The 21,203-nt window shown below is 54.2% G+C and overlaps 1 protein-coding gene across 4 annotated transcripts in view; it reads right to left on the bottom strand.

The window, feature by feature from the left end:
* PARVB (parvin beta) overlaps positions 1-15,720 on the bottom strand; it is a 98,131-nt gene extending 82,411 nt beyond the window's left edge. For all 4 annotated transcript variants that reach the window (XM_040637679.1, XM_040637680.1, XM_040637682.1 and 1 more), the window contains exon 1: positions 15,539-15,720. In XM_040637679.1, the coding sequence (XP_040493613.1) occupies positions 15,539-15,653 (115 nt within the window). In that variant the 5' untranslated portion in view covers positions 15,654-15,720. The remainder of the gene's footprint in view (positions 1-15,538) is intronic.
* Positions 15,721-21,203: the final 5,483 nt, after the last annotated feature.

Raw genomic sequence — 21,203 nt, 5'->3', positions numbered from 1 at the left:
CCGCTCACCAGGAACTGGTGAGAACCCCCCCCCCCCCCCCCGCCGTGATCTCACCCAGGATTCTGCAGCGCCTTCTGGAGCTAACTCACCACTCAGGCGGACACCACAAGAGCAGGGAGCACCCCTCTGCAGCTCTCTTAATCAGGTGGATCTGGGGGTGCTGCGTAAGGAGATAACCTGTCACCAGGACAGCCTGCTCTGCGGCGTAATGATTGCCAACTGCACCACGCTGGGCGCCCGGCCCTGGCCTCTATCGGGCTCGCCAGGTGACAATCGAGACACTTGAGAGCCGGCTGGCTTCGTCCACCTGCGGGGCCAGGAGCTCATCCCGCGCCGCCAGCCCCCTCCCCGCCCCCATCGGCAGGGGTGCGACCTCCCGTCTGGTTGAAAGCGAGCGGCCAGCAGGGCACCTTCACAAGAACCGACAGGGGCTCTGCCAGCCAGGACCAGGGCAGCCGGGCTGTGCGCTCGGTGAATTCCAGGCGCACGGACAACTTCCACGTACAACAGCATCCAAAGGGATAAACTACCCAGGGCTAAATCCAACCAAGGAGGCAAAAAGCCTCAAACGCAAGGATGAGCGACTGCCTGAGAAGCTGAAGGATAATGAACGACTAGGAACAAATGAGAGTTTGAGACGTCAGGCTGGAGCATCCAACACCGGCCCAACAGTGAGAGTCCCCAGACTGCTTGGGCCCCTTAACACTCACTGACTCATTCCCTCCTTGTACCTCTCAGGCCACATACTGAAACCATCATCTGGACCCAGAGGGTCGTAAAATCAGCTGAGTGTGACCAGCACATTTCTCTAATGAAATGAAACGGAATCGAATCGAAAAGGTCAATGTGTTTCACTTACCATAAGCTATGATTTCATGGATATGAATAAATGTAGGTCTGAATCGGTGTTTCTGGGTAAAATGCATTTCTTGCCACGGGTCAAAGTCAAATTAAAAGTTTAACGGACACTGTCTCAGCTCAGAGCTTCCTGACCATGTGTTTGGTCCCGTAAGAACCTCGTCCAAGTCTCCCTTCTAAGCACACAAGGTCAGGCAAGACTGTGCACGCCACTGCTGGGGGGTCCCCATTCTCCCTTTCCCGATGAGGACAGCATCATACCTGCCCCAAAGTGTCGTACTGGTGACAGGATGAGACCATCTGAGCAAACCCCAGCCCCTGATTGGGGACAGGTGCCACCAGGGCAGGGACCGGGGACAGGACGATGAGGAGGAAGACTCCACCAGCCCACATCTGTCCCAAATCACCCATCCTCCTCCAGGTTAAGGACACCACCTTGGAAATATGCACAGACACTGACATAAGGTCCGAGAGAAACTGACAAGCTCAGACTCCGCTCCCAGCCGAGCACTATTTTTCCTAACTGCTCCACGGACAAAGAATTCGCATGCCATGCAATCCTCCCTTGTCAAGTGTGTGATTCAATGAGTTTTAGGACATTCACCAGTTGTGCTGCCTTCACCACAATCGATGTAGAAACACCCTCATCACCCCAGAGAGAAACCCCGTACCCCATTAGCAGACATTCCCCGTCCCCCCAAGCCGTTGCAAGCACTAATCTACCACTTTATCTCTGTGGATTTGCCCATTCTGTACATTTCCTAACTGGATTCACACCACACGTGGCCTTCGTGTCTGACTTCCCCCCTTCACTGAGCGTCCTATTTTCAAGGCTGATCATGTTGTGGTCTGTATCGATACAGCATTCCCTTCTGCTGCCATGTAGTATTCCATCGTATGGATACACCACATCGTGTGGATCCATTCATCTGCTGAAGGGCATCTGGGTTGTTCTTGCCTCCTGGCAATTCTGAATAGTGAGTACAGCGTCAACAGAAACCTTAAACAAACATTCATCTCCTTCAGGGACAACACTCGTACCTTGGCCTGGATATAAGCCGCTAATTGTGTACCGAAAGGACATATTCTTTTTTTTTTTTTTCCAAAGGATCTGCTAAGCAAGAAAATTAGGAGCAGCCTAAAAGCCAGACTCTAAGAAAGAAAAACTAGGGGTGCCTGGGTAGCGCAGTCGTTAAGCGTCTGCCTTCGGCTCAGGGCGTGATCCCGGCGTTTCGGGATCGAGTCCCACATCGGGGTCCTCCACTGGGAGCCTGCTTCTTCCCCTCCCACTCCCCCTGCTTGTGTTCCCTCTCTTGCTGGCTGTCTCTCTGTCACATAAATAAATAAAATCTTTAAAAAAAAAAAAAAGAAAGAAAGAAAAACTAAATAATAATTGTAGAAACGTGCAATGAGGCCCCAGCAAAAAATAAAATAAAAGCAAAGCCCAGCTGCACACAATAAGATTGAAATTCCGCGTGCTGCTCCAACGAAATTTCGAATCATTAAAATCTCATTATACTAATAATATGTTTTCTAGTTAGACTTAACTAAAACACTCTCTTCCCCTAACAAAGTGCAGACATTCTCAGAAGCAGCAGCAGAGCACGATGTCTGAAGATGACAGCTCCTGGGGCCCCGTGTCTTCCGTCCCACGGCTGCACGTGATCAGACGACAGCAGAAATTACAAGTGACTTAAGGGACGAGCTTCCAGGTCCTGGGCTCCCAGCCCTTCACCGAAGTTCTTGTCCACTTTAAATGTTCTCGAATTGGAAGCACCTATCCAAATACATCATGATGGTCTCTTCTATTTTGTTATTTCTGCCCATTTACCACGAGCTGGTCCCCTGGTCTTTTCTGCACGTCTTCTGTATGTGATGGGCAAAGTGGGGAGCTGGGAGTGGAGGCAGGGGTCATACGCATAGCTAACACCCACGGAGGGCTTCCCACATGCCTGGCCTAGGCAACTCCCCCAATATCGTATTATTAAGATTTTCAGGGGCACCAGGGTGGCTCAGCTGGTTAAGCGTCTGCCTTCAGCTCAGGTCATGATCTCAGGGTCCTGGGATCGAGCCCCACATCGGGCTCTCTGCTCAGCGGGAAGCCTGCTTCTCCCTCTCCCACTCCCCCTGCTTGTGCTCCCTCTCTCACTGCCTCTCTCTCTGTCAAGTAAATAAATAAAATCTTAAAAAAAAAAAAAAAAAGACTTTCAAACGAATGGGGCACCTGGGTGGCTCAGCTGGTTAAGCTTCTGCCTTCGGCTCAGGTCATGATCCCAGGGTCCTGGGATTGAGTCCTGCATCAGGCTCTGTGCTCAGCGGGGAGTCTGCTTCTTCCTCTCCCCCCTGTTCATGCTCTCTCATTCTCGCTCTTGCTTGCTCTCTCTCAAATAAATAAAATCTTAAAAAAAGAAGAAAGATTTCCAAACACGTAGAAACACGTAAAGAACTGGACACTGAGCATCTGTCTACCCACGGCCCGGAGTCTACACTGACACTTTCCTGTAACTGTTTGATCACGTATCCATCCATCCCTCTATCCAGCACCGCAATCTGTCTCTATTCCCTTCCTACTGCTGCCCTCAAAAGTCACTACAAACTTAGTGCCTTAAAACAACACAAATGTAGTATAAGGAAGGGGGCTCAGAAGTCCAAAATGGGTTTCACTGGCTAGAATCGAGGTGTCGGCAGGCCTGTGTTCCTTCTGGAAGGTATAAGGAGAATCTGTTTCTTTGCCTTCCAGCTTCTAGAAGTGCCCACACTCCTTGGCTTCTGGCCCCACATCACTCCACCCACACATCCCTTTCCCTCCCACTCACTCCCCTACCTCACTCTTGTAAGGACCTGTGTCTCCCCGGACACGCTAGGATAATGTCCGCATCTCAAATTCCTTAATCACATACACAAAGTCCCTTTGACCATGGAACATGACGGAGTCACAGGTTCCAGGAAGCCGGATGTGGACATCTTTGGGGGCCATTAATCGATCTAGCACTCCATCTTATTTTTTATGCATTTCAAAGTAAGTTGCAGACGGGGATACCTTTCCCCTAAGCATATGTATCACTAACTGGAGTTTAGTCTTTATTTATAGTTCTTTTGAGTTAAAATTCGCATACAATGAAACACACACTCTTAAATGCACATCCGGTGAGGGTTGACAAATCCACGCACCCGTGTATCTCAAACCCCCATCGAGACGGAGGACATTTTCGTAATAAAGGAGAAAATTCCCTCCTGGCCCTCCCCGGTCAGGCCCCACCGCCGTCTCAGAGACAAGCATCCCCTAGTTTTATCCCCTGGTGGACGTCACAAAAATGGCACCGCACGGGGTGTACCCTTCGGGGTCTGGCTTTCCCCAGGCACAGCGGTTCTGAGGGAGGCTGTGTGGCTGGGATCGCGCGCACTGTACCTCGTCCCTTCTTATTGTCCAGCCCCCGGCCATTCCTCCCGCTCCTACTGATGGACACCCGAGGCGCTTCCAGGTTTCAGCTGCTCTGAGCAAAGCTGCTGTGAACAATCTTGCACGAGCCTCACGGACACAGACTTCCATTTCTTGAGTCCGTATCTCAGACTGGAATCGCTGAGTCACAGGGCGTCATATGTGGAGTTCCTCAAGAAACGACCAAACCAACTTCCAAGTTTGCACCACCGTACGAGCCCCGGCACGAGTGAGCGCCCCCGCGGCCCCCATCCCCACCCAGCCATGGGTGACCTTGTCCGCTGTTCCAGTGGCTGTGGAGTGATCTGGTTCTCATCTGTGGTTCACTTCCCGGATGACTAATGATGCTTTTCTAGATGCATACTGGCCACTCGCACGTCTTCGGTGGAGCGTCTGTCCAGATCTTTTATCTTATTCTTTTATTGCGTTTTGTCTTTTTTTTCTTATCATCAAGCTGTGGGAGCTCTTCGCGTCTCGTGGATGCCAGTCCTTTATCAGATATGTGTTTTGGGAATGGTGGGAATTTTGAGTTACAGTTAAGAAACGTATATATTTGGTTTTCATCCCAGTTCCTGGCCCAGAGCTCCTAAAACCCTGGCAACTTCCTAAGCGATGAGAAAGACAGTCATCTTAGGAAAGGGCCGGTTGCCATGGGGAACCAACCCTGGGATTAGAGAGTTGGAACTCTGCAACCCCTCCCACCCCTACCCCGACCCTTACCCCCTGCCCACACCGCCCCCTCTGCATCTCCGCTGTGAGGCTATGAGGCTGCTCCCGAGCGCATCCTTGCACGCAAGCTGGTGAGGTGACGAGTGAAATGCTTCTCCGAGCTCTGTGAGCGCGCTAGCAAATTAATTCATGGACACAAGGTGGTGGGAACCTCTGACCTCTGTAACCGTCGGTCGGCAGCACAGGTGAGGACCCGGACTTGCAAGGGGCATCTGAAGAGCGGTGGGCAGTCTTGCAGGGCTGGGCCCTTAACCTGTGGGGCCCAATGATACTGTCTCCCGGTGGACGCTGTCAGAATGAAGCTGAATTATAGGCCACCCAGCCGGCGGAAGAACCCCCCATTGGGACTGATGTCAGAGCCACAGCTGGTGATCGGAGGAGAACTGGTACCAGAATCCTCGGAATATTTTTTCTCACTCCATGGCTTGACTGGGCCCAGTTTAAATTACATCATTGCGTTTAAAAACCCACGTAATTCCCCAATAACCCTAGGGTTAAGTACTCTTTACGGAAGAGGAAACCGAGGCACAGGGCAGGGAAGTACTTCCCCAAGGTCAGAGCCGCAGAGCGCAGCAGGATCGGTTCAAACCCTGAATGTTGAGCCCCGAGATCCACGACCCTAACGGCCACATGGACTGCTTCCTGCTTACTCAGCAAACACACAAAGACCACCTTTCGTGGCCGAAGATCATTTCTTATCATTGGGCACTGAGCCAACAACCCCAGCAGGTAGGTACAGGATGTGATGGTCCCCCCCCACCTGCTGGGATCAACATTGAAGCCGAGGGCAGAAGGGCTCTGGGGTAGAGGGACAGCGTTTGTGAGGGCCCCAGCCAAGGAAGATTGGGGGTGGGGGGGGCTGGCCAATGGCCGGGCAGGTGACACAGAGTCAGCGAGGACCAGCACTGCAGCCGCCGGGGGTCTGTCTTCTCTCTGTAAATGCCAGCGAGTCCATTCAGCACAGAAAGCATCTCATTTGTCTCCTCTGGAGCACCTGTCTGCCCCCCTGGCTGAGCGCATCTCCAGTGCCAGCGAGGACAGCGGCTTTACCGCGAGCCAGCTGGGACGGTTACTCACAGGTGAATCACCTCTCCGGTTCGCCAGGCTGCGCGCTCACATGCCAGGCTGCCGGGGGTTTTAATCTCCGTAGCTGGCGGCGTGACCTCTGCAAGGGACCTCACTTTTGTGCCCGTCTGCTCACCCGCAAAACGGGAATAAGCACAAAGCACTCGCTTCCCTGCTTTGTGTGAGCCTGAGAGGAGGTGCTGCCCGAGGCGTGCGGCGCCGTGCCTGAAACGTCACGAGGGCCGGCTCGGCTGAGCCATGAGCGTGGCTGCTGCAGACTCCCTTCTGGCTTTTCTTTCCTTTCCGTTTTTTCCCTCACTTCTTCTCTGATGATCTTCCATCAATCCATTATCACATGTGGATTCGTTCTCACTCGAAACACAATATTAATTTTCAAAACGAGAGAAACAGAGGGGGGTGAAGACACGTCCATGAAGCTCTGGGAAAGAGTCCCCTTCAATTTCACCCGCACCACCCACGAGTTACGAACAGCACCAGCACGGCGCTCCTCTCTCCCCAGCCTGCTGCGAGGATGCTCTGTCCCCATACAAAGTAGACAAAACGGTGACCCGGGAAGCGGCGGACGCAGAGGACGACCACAGTTCTACTGAACCGCAAGCTGCTTCCGGAGGCCTGGATTCAAGAACGCTCCGAGCACACCCCAAGATTAGGGACCGTCTGCTCCCTCCGTAACTTCTTAATAACTATCAGAGCAAAGCCTGGATCTGGAAGAATGACAAGTCTTCACGTGAAAGTATGAACATGCAGAACTTTTTTAAACAACAGGCCTAAACTATTAAGATGGCCTTCCTGGGGCGGGGGGACAACATCCGTGACCGATTCTGGCTGCCTAAGCAGTAAAGGTTCAAAGACCCAAACTAAGAACGGTCGTTTTTCAAAATGCCTAAGCTCAAATGAGTTCACGTTCCACTACTCACATGAAAGCATAAAACTGCTTAGCGTTTGCCAACCGTTCTAAGGCTCTAAGCTGCCGAGGAAGCACCATCAGAGGCCGAGGCGGACGAGACTCCCTCCTGATGCTGAGCTGGCCTCCCTCCCCAGGGACGCAGCATCTGAGACCCACCGCTGCTCAGCAAACACAACACCACACCTGCACAGGCACCGTGCCTCCTGGTCACGCTGGGCCAGAAGAAGAGACCCCCAGCATCCCTCAGATGCATACTTTCAAAGGATTTATGTGACTCGGTTACCAAGAGCCACCTAGCTGCTTCCTGGAACACAGTAAGAAAGAAGCCAGAGCAATTGAAACGGCAGAGCAGCTGGAACGGCGTCGGTCGGAATCAGCATTCTTCCCCCCTGAGCCCAGACACAGCCTCAGAATCCTTCTTAACACAGGGGCAGGCAGTCATTACAAATCCAGCTGAGTTTGCTCTCAAGGGGAAGCCGCCTTGCCACCCCTGCTCTGCCACTAACCGACCAGCTCTGGCGTCCGTGTCAGTGCCCTGCTTGCCAACACCATCATCACCAACACACACTTACTGAGCACTCCCCCGACTGCTGGTAAGGCTTCACCTCCTTCAGTGCAAGTACCCTCACACCGCCTAAGCACGAGTGCCACGGGGCTCCACATGAGCCCCATCGGGAAAGAGGCTCGGGGACGAAGCCGCAGGACCCAACCAGCGAGACGACGAGCCGCGAGCTGGCCCTGCCACCCGCCCACAGCCTCCCCTTGGAACACGCTGCCTTTGTAGGGAACAGCAAGGACAAACCAGCTCAGAAACACGGAGCTCCGGGGCGCCTGGGTGGCACAGCGGTTAAGCGTCTGCCTTCGGCTCAGGGCGTGATCCCGGCGTTATGGGATCGAGCCCCACATCGGGCTCCTCTGCTATGAGCCTGCTTCTTCCTCTCCCACTCCCCCTGCTTGTGTTCCCTCTCTCGCTGGCTGTCTCTATCTCTGTCGAATAAATAAATAAAATCTTAAAAAAAAAAAAAAAAAAAGAAAAGAAACACGGAGCTCTATCTCCTCTCCACTTCCCCACCTCACGAATGAGGAAGACAGGCCCCGGGGCTTGATGCACGGAGCCTCAAAGGGGTTCCCGCGGCCCTGACTCTCGGAGCTGGTAGAAAAATAAAGGATTCCCCCGGCTTCCCAGAGCCCATCCGGTGACTCCCAGGTGCTGTGAGCCCCACAGACGATGCCAGAATCTCCTGCTCGTTCCATGTTTAACTAGAACCAGAAAGCAGCCTCTCATCTGAGTACGTGTCACTACGAAGTATCTCCAGGATGCCAAAGCTGCCAGAAACTTCTAGAATGGAGTGCATTCCATGTTACGCTCTCTTTATCCCCACAGCAATTAGTGCAGAGAAGCAAATTAACACCACTGGGCCGACGTATGTTTGTAACGTACTCCTAAGCTCACTGATCTGTCCTTCAGCCTCTCTGTACCGTAATAAATAGCAAATACACTCACTAGGAAGTAAAGCGACTTTGCATCTGAAACCTAAAACGTGTACAGCTGATGCAAAGAGAAAACATCCTTCCCTGGGATACATCTTTTATGTGATGGAACCGCCTATGTGAAAACAAGAAAATCGCTAGGTAAAGTTACCTGCCCTTTGCCAAGCGCGGCAGGGGGAAATCAATCATGCGGAGCCCTTAAAAACCGCTCACGGCAAGCACTTACCCACTTACATCTTATAAACATCCCTTAATTATTCTGACGACCGGACAGGGAGCGTGACGGTAAGCTAACTTCGGGATGTGCGATAAATATTCATCCCAGGGAGTGGAGACCGGAATTCAAAGCAGAGCTCGGCTCGGCTAATGAGCGTGGGGTTGCCAGGGCGACCTGACTCTTCCGGGACTGCGCAGGGACAGCCAAGAGGCTAGGAGAACCACAGTTAGCTCTCCTAAAGAGGCCGTCTCAGAACAGAAAGGGAAGGAACATAAAAGCCATTGCTCTGGGCCCGGAATCAGTTTCCCTTTCTTACGGAAGCAAAGATTTCAGATTTCCAAGGGATTTTAGTGGGCCACCAAGAACAAAAGCCCAGTTTGGTACCAGCTGATGTGCCTACGTGCGTTTCTCTTATAAATGTCCCCCGTCTCTCCTCCCCCCTCCCAACGTCAGTGGAACAAACAAGGAGAAAGGCTGGACTTGAAGATTGCCATCAGGATAATAATCAAAGGAAACTTGACAAAGCCACACCACAAGCTCCCCTCTAGGCCACTTCCTCTCAGCCAGAGAGAGGAAAAACAGAACAGTGGATTCCAGTGACTTCCACCCCCACCCCCAAGGGATAAGTTGCAATCCAGGAGCTGAACAGAGACAGTACATTTCCTCTCCCACCACGAGCTGCCCCCCACGGACAGAAGCCCTGCCCCCCACAAACAAAAGTGGGTCCAAGAAGAGGCATTTGGGTCTCGGGAAAGGGACTGCTTCCCTAATTTTCTCCTCTGCGGCAGGTTCTGCAGAGAACCTCACAGGCCCAATGGATCCAAACAGGACCTACACGGGCTTCTCTTACAACAGACCATTCTAGAACCCACCATGGACGTGGCCCTGGTTCCCACCTACTTACATCCCTCCACGGGCTTGCCAGCCACTCTTTTTCCCTTCTCACAGATGAAGGGGCCAACTGACCTTAAACATGACCTGCGTTCCATGTTCTAAGGGTCCTATAGAGCGCCAAAGTGATCACAGGAGTGCCGGAAATGCAAAGAATTCCAAGAGCCCTACGTCCCTGGGCAGAGACCAAACTCATTACAAATCCTTCTCCTGTATGCTGCAAAGAAAGACACTATTCCGTTTTTCTTTTTAAAGGTAAACCAGACGGCTGTTGAGATCTGCTATAAAACAGCACGTAGAAGTCACTTCACAGTTTGCAAAATGTCCCAAACCAGCTGCAAACTACCACTGACCCAGGTGGGTCAGCGCTGCACCGTCTACACCCTGCAAGGAACCGGAGCTGGGGCCAGGGCAGAGAAGGCAGGCCTCAGCTAATTCGCGTTCCTGCAAAATGTCTTCATCCTTAGAGGGAGGGGCACGAATCCTCTGCATGTCCTGGGAATCCAGCTGCTTCCCGAGCCACTGCACTGCCTGGGGGAAGCCCGCCTGGGCCGTGCCTGCGTGCCTGCCCACCCACCCACCACCTCATGGCTGCCCGTTCCCACCCACCGTGGCCTCCAGACCTAAAGTAACACCGATCGCGGCTGACCACAAGCCACGTGCCACACCACAGCCCAGCCACCATGAACTGCCTGCACTTCTCCAAAAGGGGTAGCGGGGGGTCTCCTCCAGCACCCCTGGTAGGAAGCCCCATACTCCGCCCCCTCCTCTGGCTGATTCCCCGCCATCCTTTACACGCAACCAGGGGACCCCTTCCTCCAGCTGGAACCCAGAACCATGGCCAGGATGTGTGTTCCCCACAGGTTACGGTCACCAGTTCTGAGGATGGGCCTGGGGTCCTCCCTGCCGACCACCAGATCCCAGCCTGCCAGCTGAGCGCAGTATCAGGGACACCCCCTCCCTCTGCTGTCCAGGAAGGGAAGAGCAGCCTTCACCTCCCCCTTTTGGGGGTTCTGGCTGCATTTCCTCTGAGCTTTCACGAAAAGCCAAAAATTCGTTTCTTCTAGGCAGCAGCTCTCGCCTAGACTGCCCACTCTGGGACTCTGCCCGCCTCAGGACCCCGCTCACCGGGAGGCTGTGACTGGTGCCCGGGCCCAGGTAGGCCATGTGGATTCTCCCCCTCAAGGAACTGAACAGAGAGCCCCAGATGCTGAGCCCCAGGCCAGGGAGCTTCACAACGGGGCCGATGGCCCAGAGGAGCTTCCCCCCCCTCTTGGGGCTCCTCGGCCTTCTCTTGGAGTTCTCGAGACAGCCCAGGAAGGAAACAGCCCGGCTGTCCACCTCGGCACTCTTACCGGGGTGTGCGTTAGGGGATGTTTACAACAGCCCTGGCCCCCATCTACTAGATGCCAGGAGCACCCCCCACCCCAGACACCACCCATGTCCCCTGGGGGCAGAATCACCCCCAGCTGAGAACCACTGGTTTAAACCTGTGAAGCGGCTACTGGGGAAGGTTGTATTTTCTCGACTGTAAAATGAGGGGGAAATTCTTTTTTTTTTTTTTTTTAAGATTTTATTTATTTATGTGACAGAGAGACAGCCAGCGAGAGGGGGAACACAGCAGGGGAGTGGGAGAGGAAGAAGAAGGCTCCCAGCGGAGGAGCCCGATGCGGGACTCGATCCCGGAACGCCGGGATCACGCCCTGAGCCAAAGGCAGACGCCCAACGACTGCGCCACCCAGGCGCCCCAAATGAGGGGAAATTCTACCCTGCATAGACCTTGCAGTTAGGTAGGAGTTTCTACGTCGCAGGACTAAATGACAGAGCATCTCCGTCCCGGTGTTATTGTATTCGGTCCTGTTATTATAGATCAGTGTTTAAGTGGGCCGCGCGGGGGTCTATGCAGCGTTGACACAGCCCACCGCTCTGTAAAAGTCAAGGTGATCACCGGCGTTAACGGGAGTGGTGTAGAGAATATTCTCTCCTGCGCGTTATTGAAGAAAAGAAACGTAATACTTCCAACCTTCGGTTCAAGGTCACAGCCGCCTTGTGATCCCGTGAGACTGAGATTCCGAGGGCAGGCTCCATCGATATCATGCTCATTGATCGATGCTTCTGCACCCAATGCTTGGAAGGGACCAGGGAGAGAAGCAGAGGATGAGCCACAGACCGGGAGCAAGGACCTAGAGAAGACTCATCTGAGAAAGGATCTGCATCTGAGCTCTTAAAATCCAACACGAAGAAATCAAACAACTTGGACTAAAAACGAGCCCAAGATCTGAACAGACACCTCCCCAAAGGGGATGCACGGATCGCACATGCGCACAAGAAAAGATGCTGCGGGTCCGTCAGTCATCAGGGAACGGGAACCTAGGGCTGCTGGAAAACAGGCCAGTTACAGGGGCGCCGGGGAGGCTCAGCTGGTTAAGCATCTGCCTTAGGCTCAGGTCATGATCCCGGGGTCCTGGGATCAAGTCCCACGTTGGGGCTCCTTGCTCAGTGGGGAGTCCGTTTCTCCCTCTAGCGCTCCCCCCTGCTTGTGACCTCCCCCTCTCTCAAATAAATAAATCTTAAAAAAAAACAAAAAAAAGGACATTTACAGAAACAAACAAAAAAAACAGTCAGAGAAGAGGAACTTCCTAAATGTTTCCTTCCTTAGAGAGAAGGAGGGACAGAGCCTCCAGGCTGGGCTCTGGTCACCCGGGTCTGGGATGAGGGCAGGTCCTCAGCGCAGGGAGCGGGGAGGCCCCTCCATGGGGCCTCTTCCATCCAGGGCCATCCTGGCCCTGGTGCTGGCTTCACCCCTCTAGGGACTTCACAGGGCAGCTGCAGCCCCTGGGGTACCCCCTGGCCCCACCTCCGGGCCCACTGGACGTCTGGGGACTTCCATCCATGGTCATGAGGGGGACCTGGCAAGGGGAGTCTATCCAAACAGCTTTTAATAAGCTGCTCCTCAAAGTCTCCGGGCCTTCTACGGGACCGTGGGGCTTGTCAAGCCTTCTTCCCACCCTTTCCGATATCCACAGTTAGTCACAGTTCTGTTTTCTAAAGGGGGCCACCATGTGACCCGAAGTGGTTCCCTCCAGGAGCCCATCAGCCTGAATCATGCCACGAATTCAGCCACGGGCACTTCCTGCATCGGTTCCTTCAAACCCCAGGGCAACACATTTCCTAAAACGATCTCGCCTGAAGATGACAGTCACCCCAACATGTCCCTCCTCCGTGCCTTGTCACAACCACGAGTTCTGCCAATCTGGGGGGTGGGGGGGCGGAGTCCAGCACCTGCAGGCTCCCCGAATCTTCACACCCTCCCTTACAGGGGCCTCACCACCACCCAGGCTCCTGAACTCACCCTCAACTTTCTAACAAAAAGGAAAATGAAACCCCACTGCAGCTGACAGGCCCAGCAATCTCTGAGCACCCCTCCCTCTTCCTGCTGGTTCCGTGGCAGGCAAATGAGTGTCATCCCACAGGGGCCCAGGACCCGCCCTGGCTCACAAACTGCACGAACAGCACAGACATCAGGCAGGCAGGCTGCCAAGGCAACAGGTCTGCTGGAGGACTGACAACTCTCAATTATCCAGGACCTCATCATCCAGCCTCTGCCTCTCTGCTGCCCACTTTCCAGAAGACCAGTGGGAAGCCACTGGGATGCCACTAAGCCCAGCCCCCCCACCCCCATTCCTGTGTCTGAGCCCAGTAACAGTTTTCAGCCTTTTGTTTATATGGGGAACCCCAAACAGGCCAGGCACCTGAACTTTGAGAACCTAGGCAGGGCAGTCAGCTAACACACACACAAAAGCAACAACAGCACTACTGCAAGCATCTTGCTCCTTCTGCTGTTTTCATGTCCCCGCTGTTCATCACAGGAAGCTCTGGACTACTGGGATTCTTGGCGCACTGACATCGGACCAGACTGGCCCGCAATGAACTAGACACACCCGAGTTCCTAGAAGCAAAGACAAGAAGCATCTCACTTTGGGACCAGCCCATTAGCCCATGACTGCAGGCACGTGTTCTCTGTACTCCAAGGGCGTAAACGGCATCCATACAAAGCCAAAACAGTCCAGAACATTCCGTTTCCTTGCTATTCCATGGCACATTTCTTTCACCGGTTCCTTCTGATCTCAACCCAAACAGGACCTGCTCTGAGCGCTCCTCTACCCGCCTGCCCTCTCGCACCTTCTTCGGAGCACTCCGTATTCTCGCACTACTGGTCTGTTTACTCATCACAACCGACGCCCCGTTCCATGAAAGCAAGAGCCTGCGCTAGCCCTTCTCCCCAGGCCGAACAAACTGGGAGAGGGGAGTGGCATTTATGCCTGTGATTGTTCCAAGTCATAGAGAGGACCTGAAATGACTTTTGGCGAGGGCGAGAGCGAGGTCATGACAGGTGAGGACACACATCACTGAGGCAGCAGGAATGACAGAGAAGAGTGACTGTCTTTTATCATCTCGTTCAGGAGATACGACTTGGTAAGAGGCAAATGCAAGCCCCCGTGGGCCCTTAAATTGTAAGGCTTGAGAGAGAGGAAGGGCCAATTTGTTCGGGGCTATTTGGAAGCCACTAAAGGGTGACAAGGCCCTACCCACATGGAACTGTATCAGGTAATTCGGTAAAAGCATCCCCGATGGGAGATGCTACATAGAAGTCCCTGAGGGGAATGCATGGGGGTACAGACGTCCCCGAGAGGTCGAAGTGTCACACGCGTCCCTAGGAGTACACAGGTCCCAGGGGGAGATTAATGGAAGTCCAGCGTCCCAGACAGTATGCATCCTTGGGGTACACTCAACCTGGAGACACAGGGAGACTTTCTGCGGCATACGTCAGCCTCCTGGGGTTTCCGTCTTTGCTTTCCCAGACACCAGCCTGAGGCCGGCCCCAGGGCCTTCTCCCCCACCTGCCTCTTATCTTGGCTGCCTCTTCCGCTCCTCCAGGGCACAACTCACCCAGACCCATCCGGAATCTGCCCCAGGGGAGGATCTCCCGGCCTTAACAAAGGGAAAATTCAGGAATGCGGTCCTCCGAGGGCGGCAGCGGCCTTGTATTTAAACCACACACAGGCCGGCAGAAGTTCCGGCCTTGCAACTCTGATAAAACTTTCAACTGTAAGAGGAGGCAGGTAGTTTTTAAGAATAATTTTCATAAGCACAAAAGGGGGAGGGGAGCTCTGTAGCCCTGGGCCGCCGCACCCCCACACCCCTCCCCGGCCTGGGGTCTGCACACGCTGCGCCCCTTGCCTTCCTCCCCGCTCCAGGGTGAAGGCCACGTCCGCTGCAGGGGTTCCCGCACCGAAAACCAACTGGGCCCCTGGCCGGTGCCGACCCAGCCATAAGCGACCAGCGCTCAGCGCAAGGAGGGGCCCGCACCCGGCTAAACGCAGTCGGCCTGCAGGCGGTGCTGCTCTGGAGTGGTGCTAAGGCAGCGGCGACTCCAGCAAGGTGGGCGCGGGGCCGTTGTCCGCGTGCCGGGGCCCCGGGCTCTCGCTCCAAGCCCGCCTCCCGCGCCAGCGGCCATCTGCAACCCGCCCGGGGGGCGGGGAGGGCGGCCGGGCCCGCGCAGGCTCCCCGCCAGTGTTTAAAAGTCTCCGGAGGAGGAAGGAGCGAGGGTCAAGCGCGCTCCCGAAGGTCACGGCGGCGCCCCGCGCGCGCCGGCGGGGTCGGTGGGGGGGACCGGAGCGCGCGGGCCGGGCAGCCACCCTGGCGAGGCCCGGCGGGGGACGCGTGGTCCCGGCAGAGCCCGGGGACGCGCGCGCGCGGGGCCCGGAGGGGGCGGCGACGCGCGGGCCCGGCGGGGGCAGCTGGCGCGGGGCGGGGAGCCATCCCAACGGGGCGCGGGGACGCCTGCGCGCGGGGACGCGTGGCCGGGCGGGGGCTCGGGGACGCCTGCGCGGCTGCAGGCCGGGGCCGGCGCACTCACCCTCCTTGGCCTTCTTCTTCCTTGCCAGCGTGCCGCCGAGCTTGCCCAGGAACGACTCGTCCTTCTTCATCCTGTGGGGCCGCAGGGTGGGCGAGCGCAGCGGCGCGGAGGACATGGGCCGCGCGGGGGACACCGGCGGGCGCAGCGCGTGTCGGAGCCGCCCGGGTCGCCGCCGCCGCCGCCCGCCCGGGGAGGGGCCCGCAGGGCGCGGCCCCAGCGCCCGCCCCCGCCCCGCGCCCGCCCCCGGCCCTGGAGCGCCCGCCGCCAAGGTCCGCGCTGTCCCCGGCTCTGCCTCGGCACTTCCAGCCCCCGGGCCGCGCGTCCGCTCCCCTCCGAGAAGTGAAGGGGCTCGGCTCCCGAGGCTCACGGCGACCTTTCCTTCTACACGTTTGAGCCCTGCGCCCGCGGGCTCCGGTGATAGTGCCAAGCTCCTGTGGGGAGCGCGACTGAGGTGCTTCAAGTAACCACAGAGATAGGTCATTTCACTTGTTGAGCTTTTACCCAGAACCAGGCCTTGGGCTGGGGGAACCCCCTGTGAATGGTCCCCGCCCTTAGGAAGCGGCGGGGTGGTGGGCTGTGCTGGCCCATAGGCGCCCTCTGAACACCTTACCAGGTCCAGGGGAGCTCCAGGTGTTTCCCAAGAGGTGAGCTGGAGGCCCAGGAAACAGGGCTGGCCTGGATTCAGGGGCAGGTGTTCAGGCAGAGGAAAGACCACAAGCACAGGGGACAGAGTGGGGGCTCCAGGTAGGGCAGAAGGGAAAAGAAGGCAGGGCAGGCCTTGTAAATGCTGGAAGCTGAGAAAGGATTTTTGGATTGGGATGATGTGATCAGATGTGGGTCCGCAAGGTTGACTGTGGCTGACACCAGGACTGTGGGTGGAGGAGTAAGGTGGGAGCCCGGGACACCAGTTCCAGGGCCGAGGTGACTTAGGAGGGAGGTGAACAGATTCTGGAAGACGTAAGTGGAAGGATCTCTAGACCAGGAGTCAGAAGAGTTAAGCCCTGCTGGGCCAGGGTGAGACAGGGTGGCCCTGTCCTTGCACTGGGGGGAGTACACAGACCACAGGGACAGAGACTTGCCCTCCAGGACAGCACACGCGAACTGCGGTGACACAGGACTCACGGGTCGTGCCGTTAGGGACCCAGTGAGATGCAGGGAGAGGAGGCTTGCCGGGGAAAGGCCATCTGACCTGGGACACAGAATAAAATTACCGTCTGTCTTTGTTCAGTAAAGGGAGAGAAGACTCAGCAGGCAGAGGGGAGAGGGATGGGAAGAGAACACTAAGTAAAGACCGGCACCCCAGGGCTATGAAGTGACAAGAAAAAAGGCACATTGCCTGGTGTGGATTGAGCATTTGGGGTGGAAGGAACAAGATCAGTGCCCCGTTTGAAGAGCCCCAAGCCACCGAGAGGGTTTGAGCAGAGGCCTGACCCGCTGGATTGATGCAGGGAATGAAAGGAAGCAAAAGCCAGGGCCCGAGAGCAATTCGGAAGCTACTGAAACAGGCCAGCCCCGAGTCTCCGAGGCCGAGTACCAAGGTGGTAGCAGAGGGAAGGGACAGAAAAGAATGAGCTTTCTTGCAAACCCCGACATTTGGAAAATAATTGGATGCCAGGGTCAGGGACAGTGCAGGGTCCGAGGTCTCTGAGGCTCTGGAAGGCCCCATTGGGGGTGTCTCTAGCCAGGCTGGGGAAAACGGAGAAAGGTTGTGAACTGGGTTACTGACATCCCAATGGGATCAAGGCACCGTCAGGGCTACACAGTGCTCTCTGGATCCTGGAAGGATGCTGTCATCGAGGGCAGGGGTCTCTGGCCCCTTTGAGAAGCTGATGCGCAGACCCAGCAGTTGATTCTAGAAAAGTGCACACGTGAGATGTCACACACTGTCCTGGGAGGCCCACAGACACCCCCGCCCTCCCGCTGCCCTCAGCACAGCCACGGGCCTCCGGGGAGTGGAAAGAAAGCATGGGAAGGAAAACAGCAGAGCCGTGCTCCTGGGCCACAAGAACTGGCAGCAGAGAGACAGTCCGGTGCCCCCTGCCCAGCAGACAATCAATTGTTCGAATATTTCATCAGTGCGTCCAGCTTCCCAGCGAATGCACAGAACTTACAATTTTCACTTGTTAACTGCTCACACGGACACTGCAGAGACAGATGGAATCCTCCTTTTAAAAATGTCATGACACCATGAACGAATGCCTCTAGAAGACACCGAAGCCTGACAAGGCCCGCCTGTCGCAAGCAGGACTACTCACTACAACAAAGTGATTCCTCGTTCCTAGAGGAACTCCGCTGGGCCTTACGTGATAGTAGGTGCCTGGCGCGTTGCAGAAATCATTCGTATAGAAACATGATCTTTTAAATGTAGGCGTGGTACTTATTACCAAGAAATCCATGCAAGGCAACAACTTCTCAGTTCAGTTTATCATCACTCCCTTTTCTGCAGAGACGATATGCGCATTCACACACACCATTTCTCCCCCGCACATTTTGGGTCGGAGAATGGGATGATCTCTTACTGAATGCAGCTTTGAAGATTATCTTAAAGTATTGTGTGCGTTGCAATGGCTTGTCTCAGGTACGCCACAGACAACAATCAAAAACTGACATGATGGCTGTGGGTTGATTTGTATTTTTTTTCAGGGCTAGATGAAGGAGGGACAATGATATAACCGCCCCCCCCCCCCCAAACTCTCCTTCCTTCCTGGCCTGACTCCCTGGGGATTTTATACAGTGTTCCCTCTAGGATCGTCTAACCAAAACAACTTTCCAAATCGCTTTACAGAGCAGCACACATCAATAGTCACTTGAAGATTGGAAAGTGTTGGTTTTTAATAAAAAAGAGAATTTAACAAGAAGCGGAAATGTGATCTTAGCTCCTGTCCTCATCAACTCCACCTTCCAGGTCTTGGCATGTTACGTACACATAGCCCACGTCATTGCTCTGCATACACTTTACATTTGGAGAAGAATCATGAAAATCAGCTTATGTGCAGCTGCCCATTTCAGGAAAACCATTTGATTTTGCATTTGAAGTGTGGCTTCCAAAGAGGCCAGTTCCCTTATAAGCTTAATGAAGGACAAGGAATAAACATTTCGCGAGGGCGCACCCTATTCCTGGCCGGCTACTGAGCCCTATGCTGCGTGTTCTCCATCAACCCCAATTACGTGCATTCCCGCCAGTCTTGCGGTCTTTCCCGTAAATGGACAGGCGCACTGGGCAACGCACACAGATGTAATTTGTCCTAACGCTTCAGCTGAGGCAAACCAAACAAAGAGCCTTCCAAGTAACGAGACAGAATGGACACACTGGTATGTCCGTACGACGGAACACCACTGAGCCATCAAAAAGAATGACCGAACAGATGTATCTCAAAAATGTCATGTTGAGAGGCCAGGGGCGCACTGGGCGCATCCACGTGTTTGAAGGTCAAGAACAGGTGACCTCTTCGCTATGTTGACAGTGGTTCCCCTCGGCAGGAGAGGGTCTTGCCTGGTACAGGCACCGGGAAGTGCCAAGCGATGCAGACGTTCCCTGTGTTGGTCTGCGTGGTAGTCACACAGGCACAGACCCGTCTGCGAGGATTTGCGCATTTCCCTGTATATCCGTTATACCTCCATAAAGTCTTGGGGAAAATAAAGTAAATAAATAGTACCTCTAAGCAGGATAATTTGAGTTCTTTACCTTGCCCGCTTTGGGGTTCCGTTCCTTATCAACGTGCCTCTTACCGCCACGCAGCTCTGCAAGCACTTAAAGGGGGTTTTAAAGCTGCGTGTTTTCTCCGATTTCCCTTTCGTGTAACTAAAAAGAAGTGATGTCTTTCAAAAAACAAAAAAACAGCCGTTAGCTCTTCGGGAGAGGAGAAGGAGCTCATCTGAGGGCGTAGGAGCCTGTGAAATGTTTTCTTGTGTTGCTCATTTTCAAACCTCCGAGCAATTGTGGGAGAGTCAGAAGTCTGTCGAAAAGCGAGGGAAAGCATTAATTCAGTGATGGAGACGTATTTCCAGCCCAGGTTATGCTTTGGGTGAGATCTTACCACACTCCGGGGCAGCGTTTCCAAATGCACGGTGCTCATCACCTCCAACTAGGACACCTTCTTGCGGACGGTGCTGTTTAATTAATTTGCCCACGGAGGGATCCGGCAGGAGAGTGACGTGTGATTTTCGCTGTAAATGCTAGGAGCGTGAAAAGATGACCACACTTGCCTGGAATTTAAACACCGTGGTGGTAGTGCTTTCTCCCCTATACATGCGAGTGAAACATGAGTCACGGAAGGCCGTGATCAGCAGCCTGTTACTTGGTGATTTTGGAAACATCAGCAAACTTGGAGACAAGGGAAGTTAGATTTCCATTTATTAGCAACTCCTCTGAGTTGTCAGTTTGCATAGTAGGCAAATGAAACTACAATACGCACTCGCTTCCTGAAAATGTTTTATAGATGAGGAAACGGGTGAGAGGCTGGGACAAAGTTATCGATTCCTTCCGTGAAGGAGAACTGGTAAAGCCCTCTAAAAGATTATACCCCCAAGACTTCCCCCAAGCTTTTAGAGAGCAAGCTCCTTGCAAAATGGCATTACCTTGTATATAGCTGGGAGAACAAAGGCCGGGCCTATTAGACATTCACATCTTAGTCTGAATTTCCTTCACTATTAATTTGCCATATATATGTATCATCTGCCTGCACCATAAAAGGCTTTGCTTTCTTCCTCCCACCCAACTTGGGAGCAGTGAGGGAATGAGAGCTGTGCTTTGGGTGCTGGGGAGGACGATGAAGGGTGGGGCACACTGGCACAGCGAGACTTCTCCAGGCTGCTGGATGGAGCAGACTCGGCCACCAGAGCCCATCATGAGAACATCACTGGAGCCAGGAGACGGTGATGTGGGGCAGGGGTGTGTAAGGGGCCAGTCAGTGGATATGTTCAACTTTGCAGGCCACACAGCCTGTCTCAGCTTCTCAGCTTTGCTGTTACAGCCCAAAAGCAGCCACAGACACATCAGCAGACGAGTGTGGCTGTGTTCCAATAAAACTTAATTTATGCACACAGAAATGTATATTTCATATCATTTTCACCTATCACAAAATAGTTTTCTTTTGATCTTTTTTTCACAACATTTAAAATGTAAACCCATTCTTCCCAGGCCAAACACAGACAGGCATCGGGCCAGATCTGGGAGCAGACTGTGCCAAAACTGAATTTCGCTTTACGGCACGTTTTTGCCAGAAAGTCCTAGCAGTGGTAACGAAGACGGGACCAGTAAAAATCAGTGTTTAGAAGCTGACCGGGATTCAGATCCTGTGGCTTCCCACTCCGAGGAAGTAAGTCTACAAAATCCTTCCTCGTGTTCGAAATGCATTATTCCCACGGCACTTCCAAGAGTGGGCTGGTAACAGTCCCACTTCTCATGCATCGATTCTGTAACACTCTGTACTATTACATAAGGTACAAGTACATTGCAATGGCCTGTCCTTTTGGAAAACAGGAGCCACTTAAATGTGCATCCGTGATTATGTAAATGATAGCGGAGTCCAGCTACTCTCAGTGTTTTATGAGCAGGCTGGAGCTATCTTCCTGGTGTGTGTGCGTGTCTGCGGTGTGGCGTTAAGAGGAAAAGCATGATTCCAGGCCTTTCCACACGCTGCAAAGGACACAAACACCTGCCCGG

This window comes from Ursus maritimus, unplaced genomic scaffold (assembly GCF_017311325.1).
Source record: "Ursus maritimus isolate PB19 unplaced genomic scaffold, ASM1731132v1 scaffold_21, whole genome shotgun sequence".
In the NCBI taxonomy this organism is placed as follows: Eukaryota; Metazoa; Chordata; class Mammalia; order Carnivora; family Ursidae; genus Ursus; species Ursus maritimus.
Note: the sequence above shows the minus strand (reverse complement) of the source record. Positions and strands in the feature narration are given on the sequence as shown.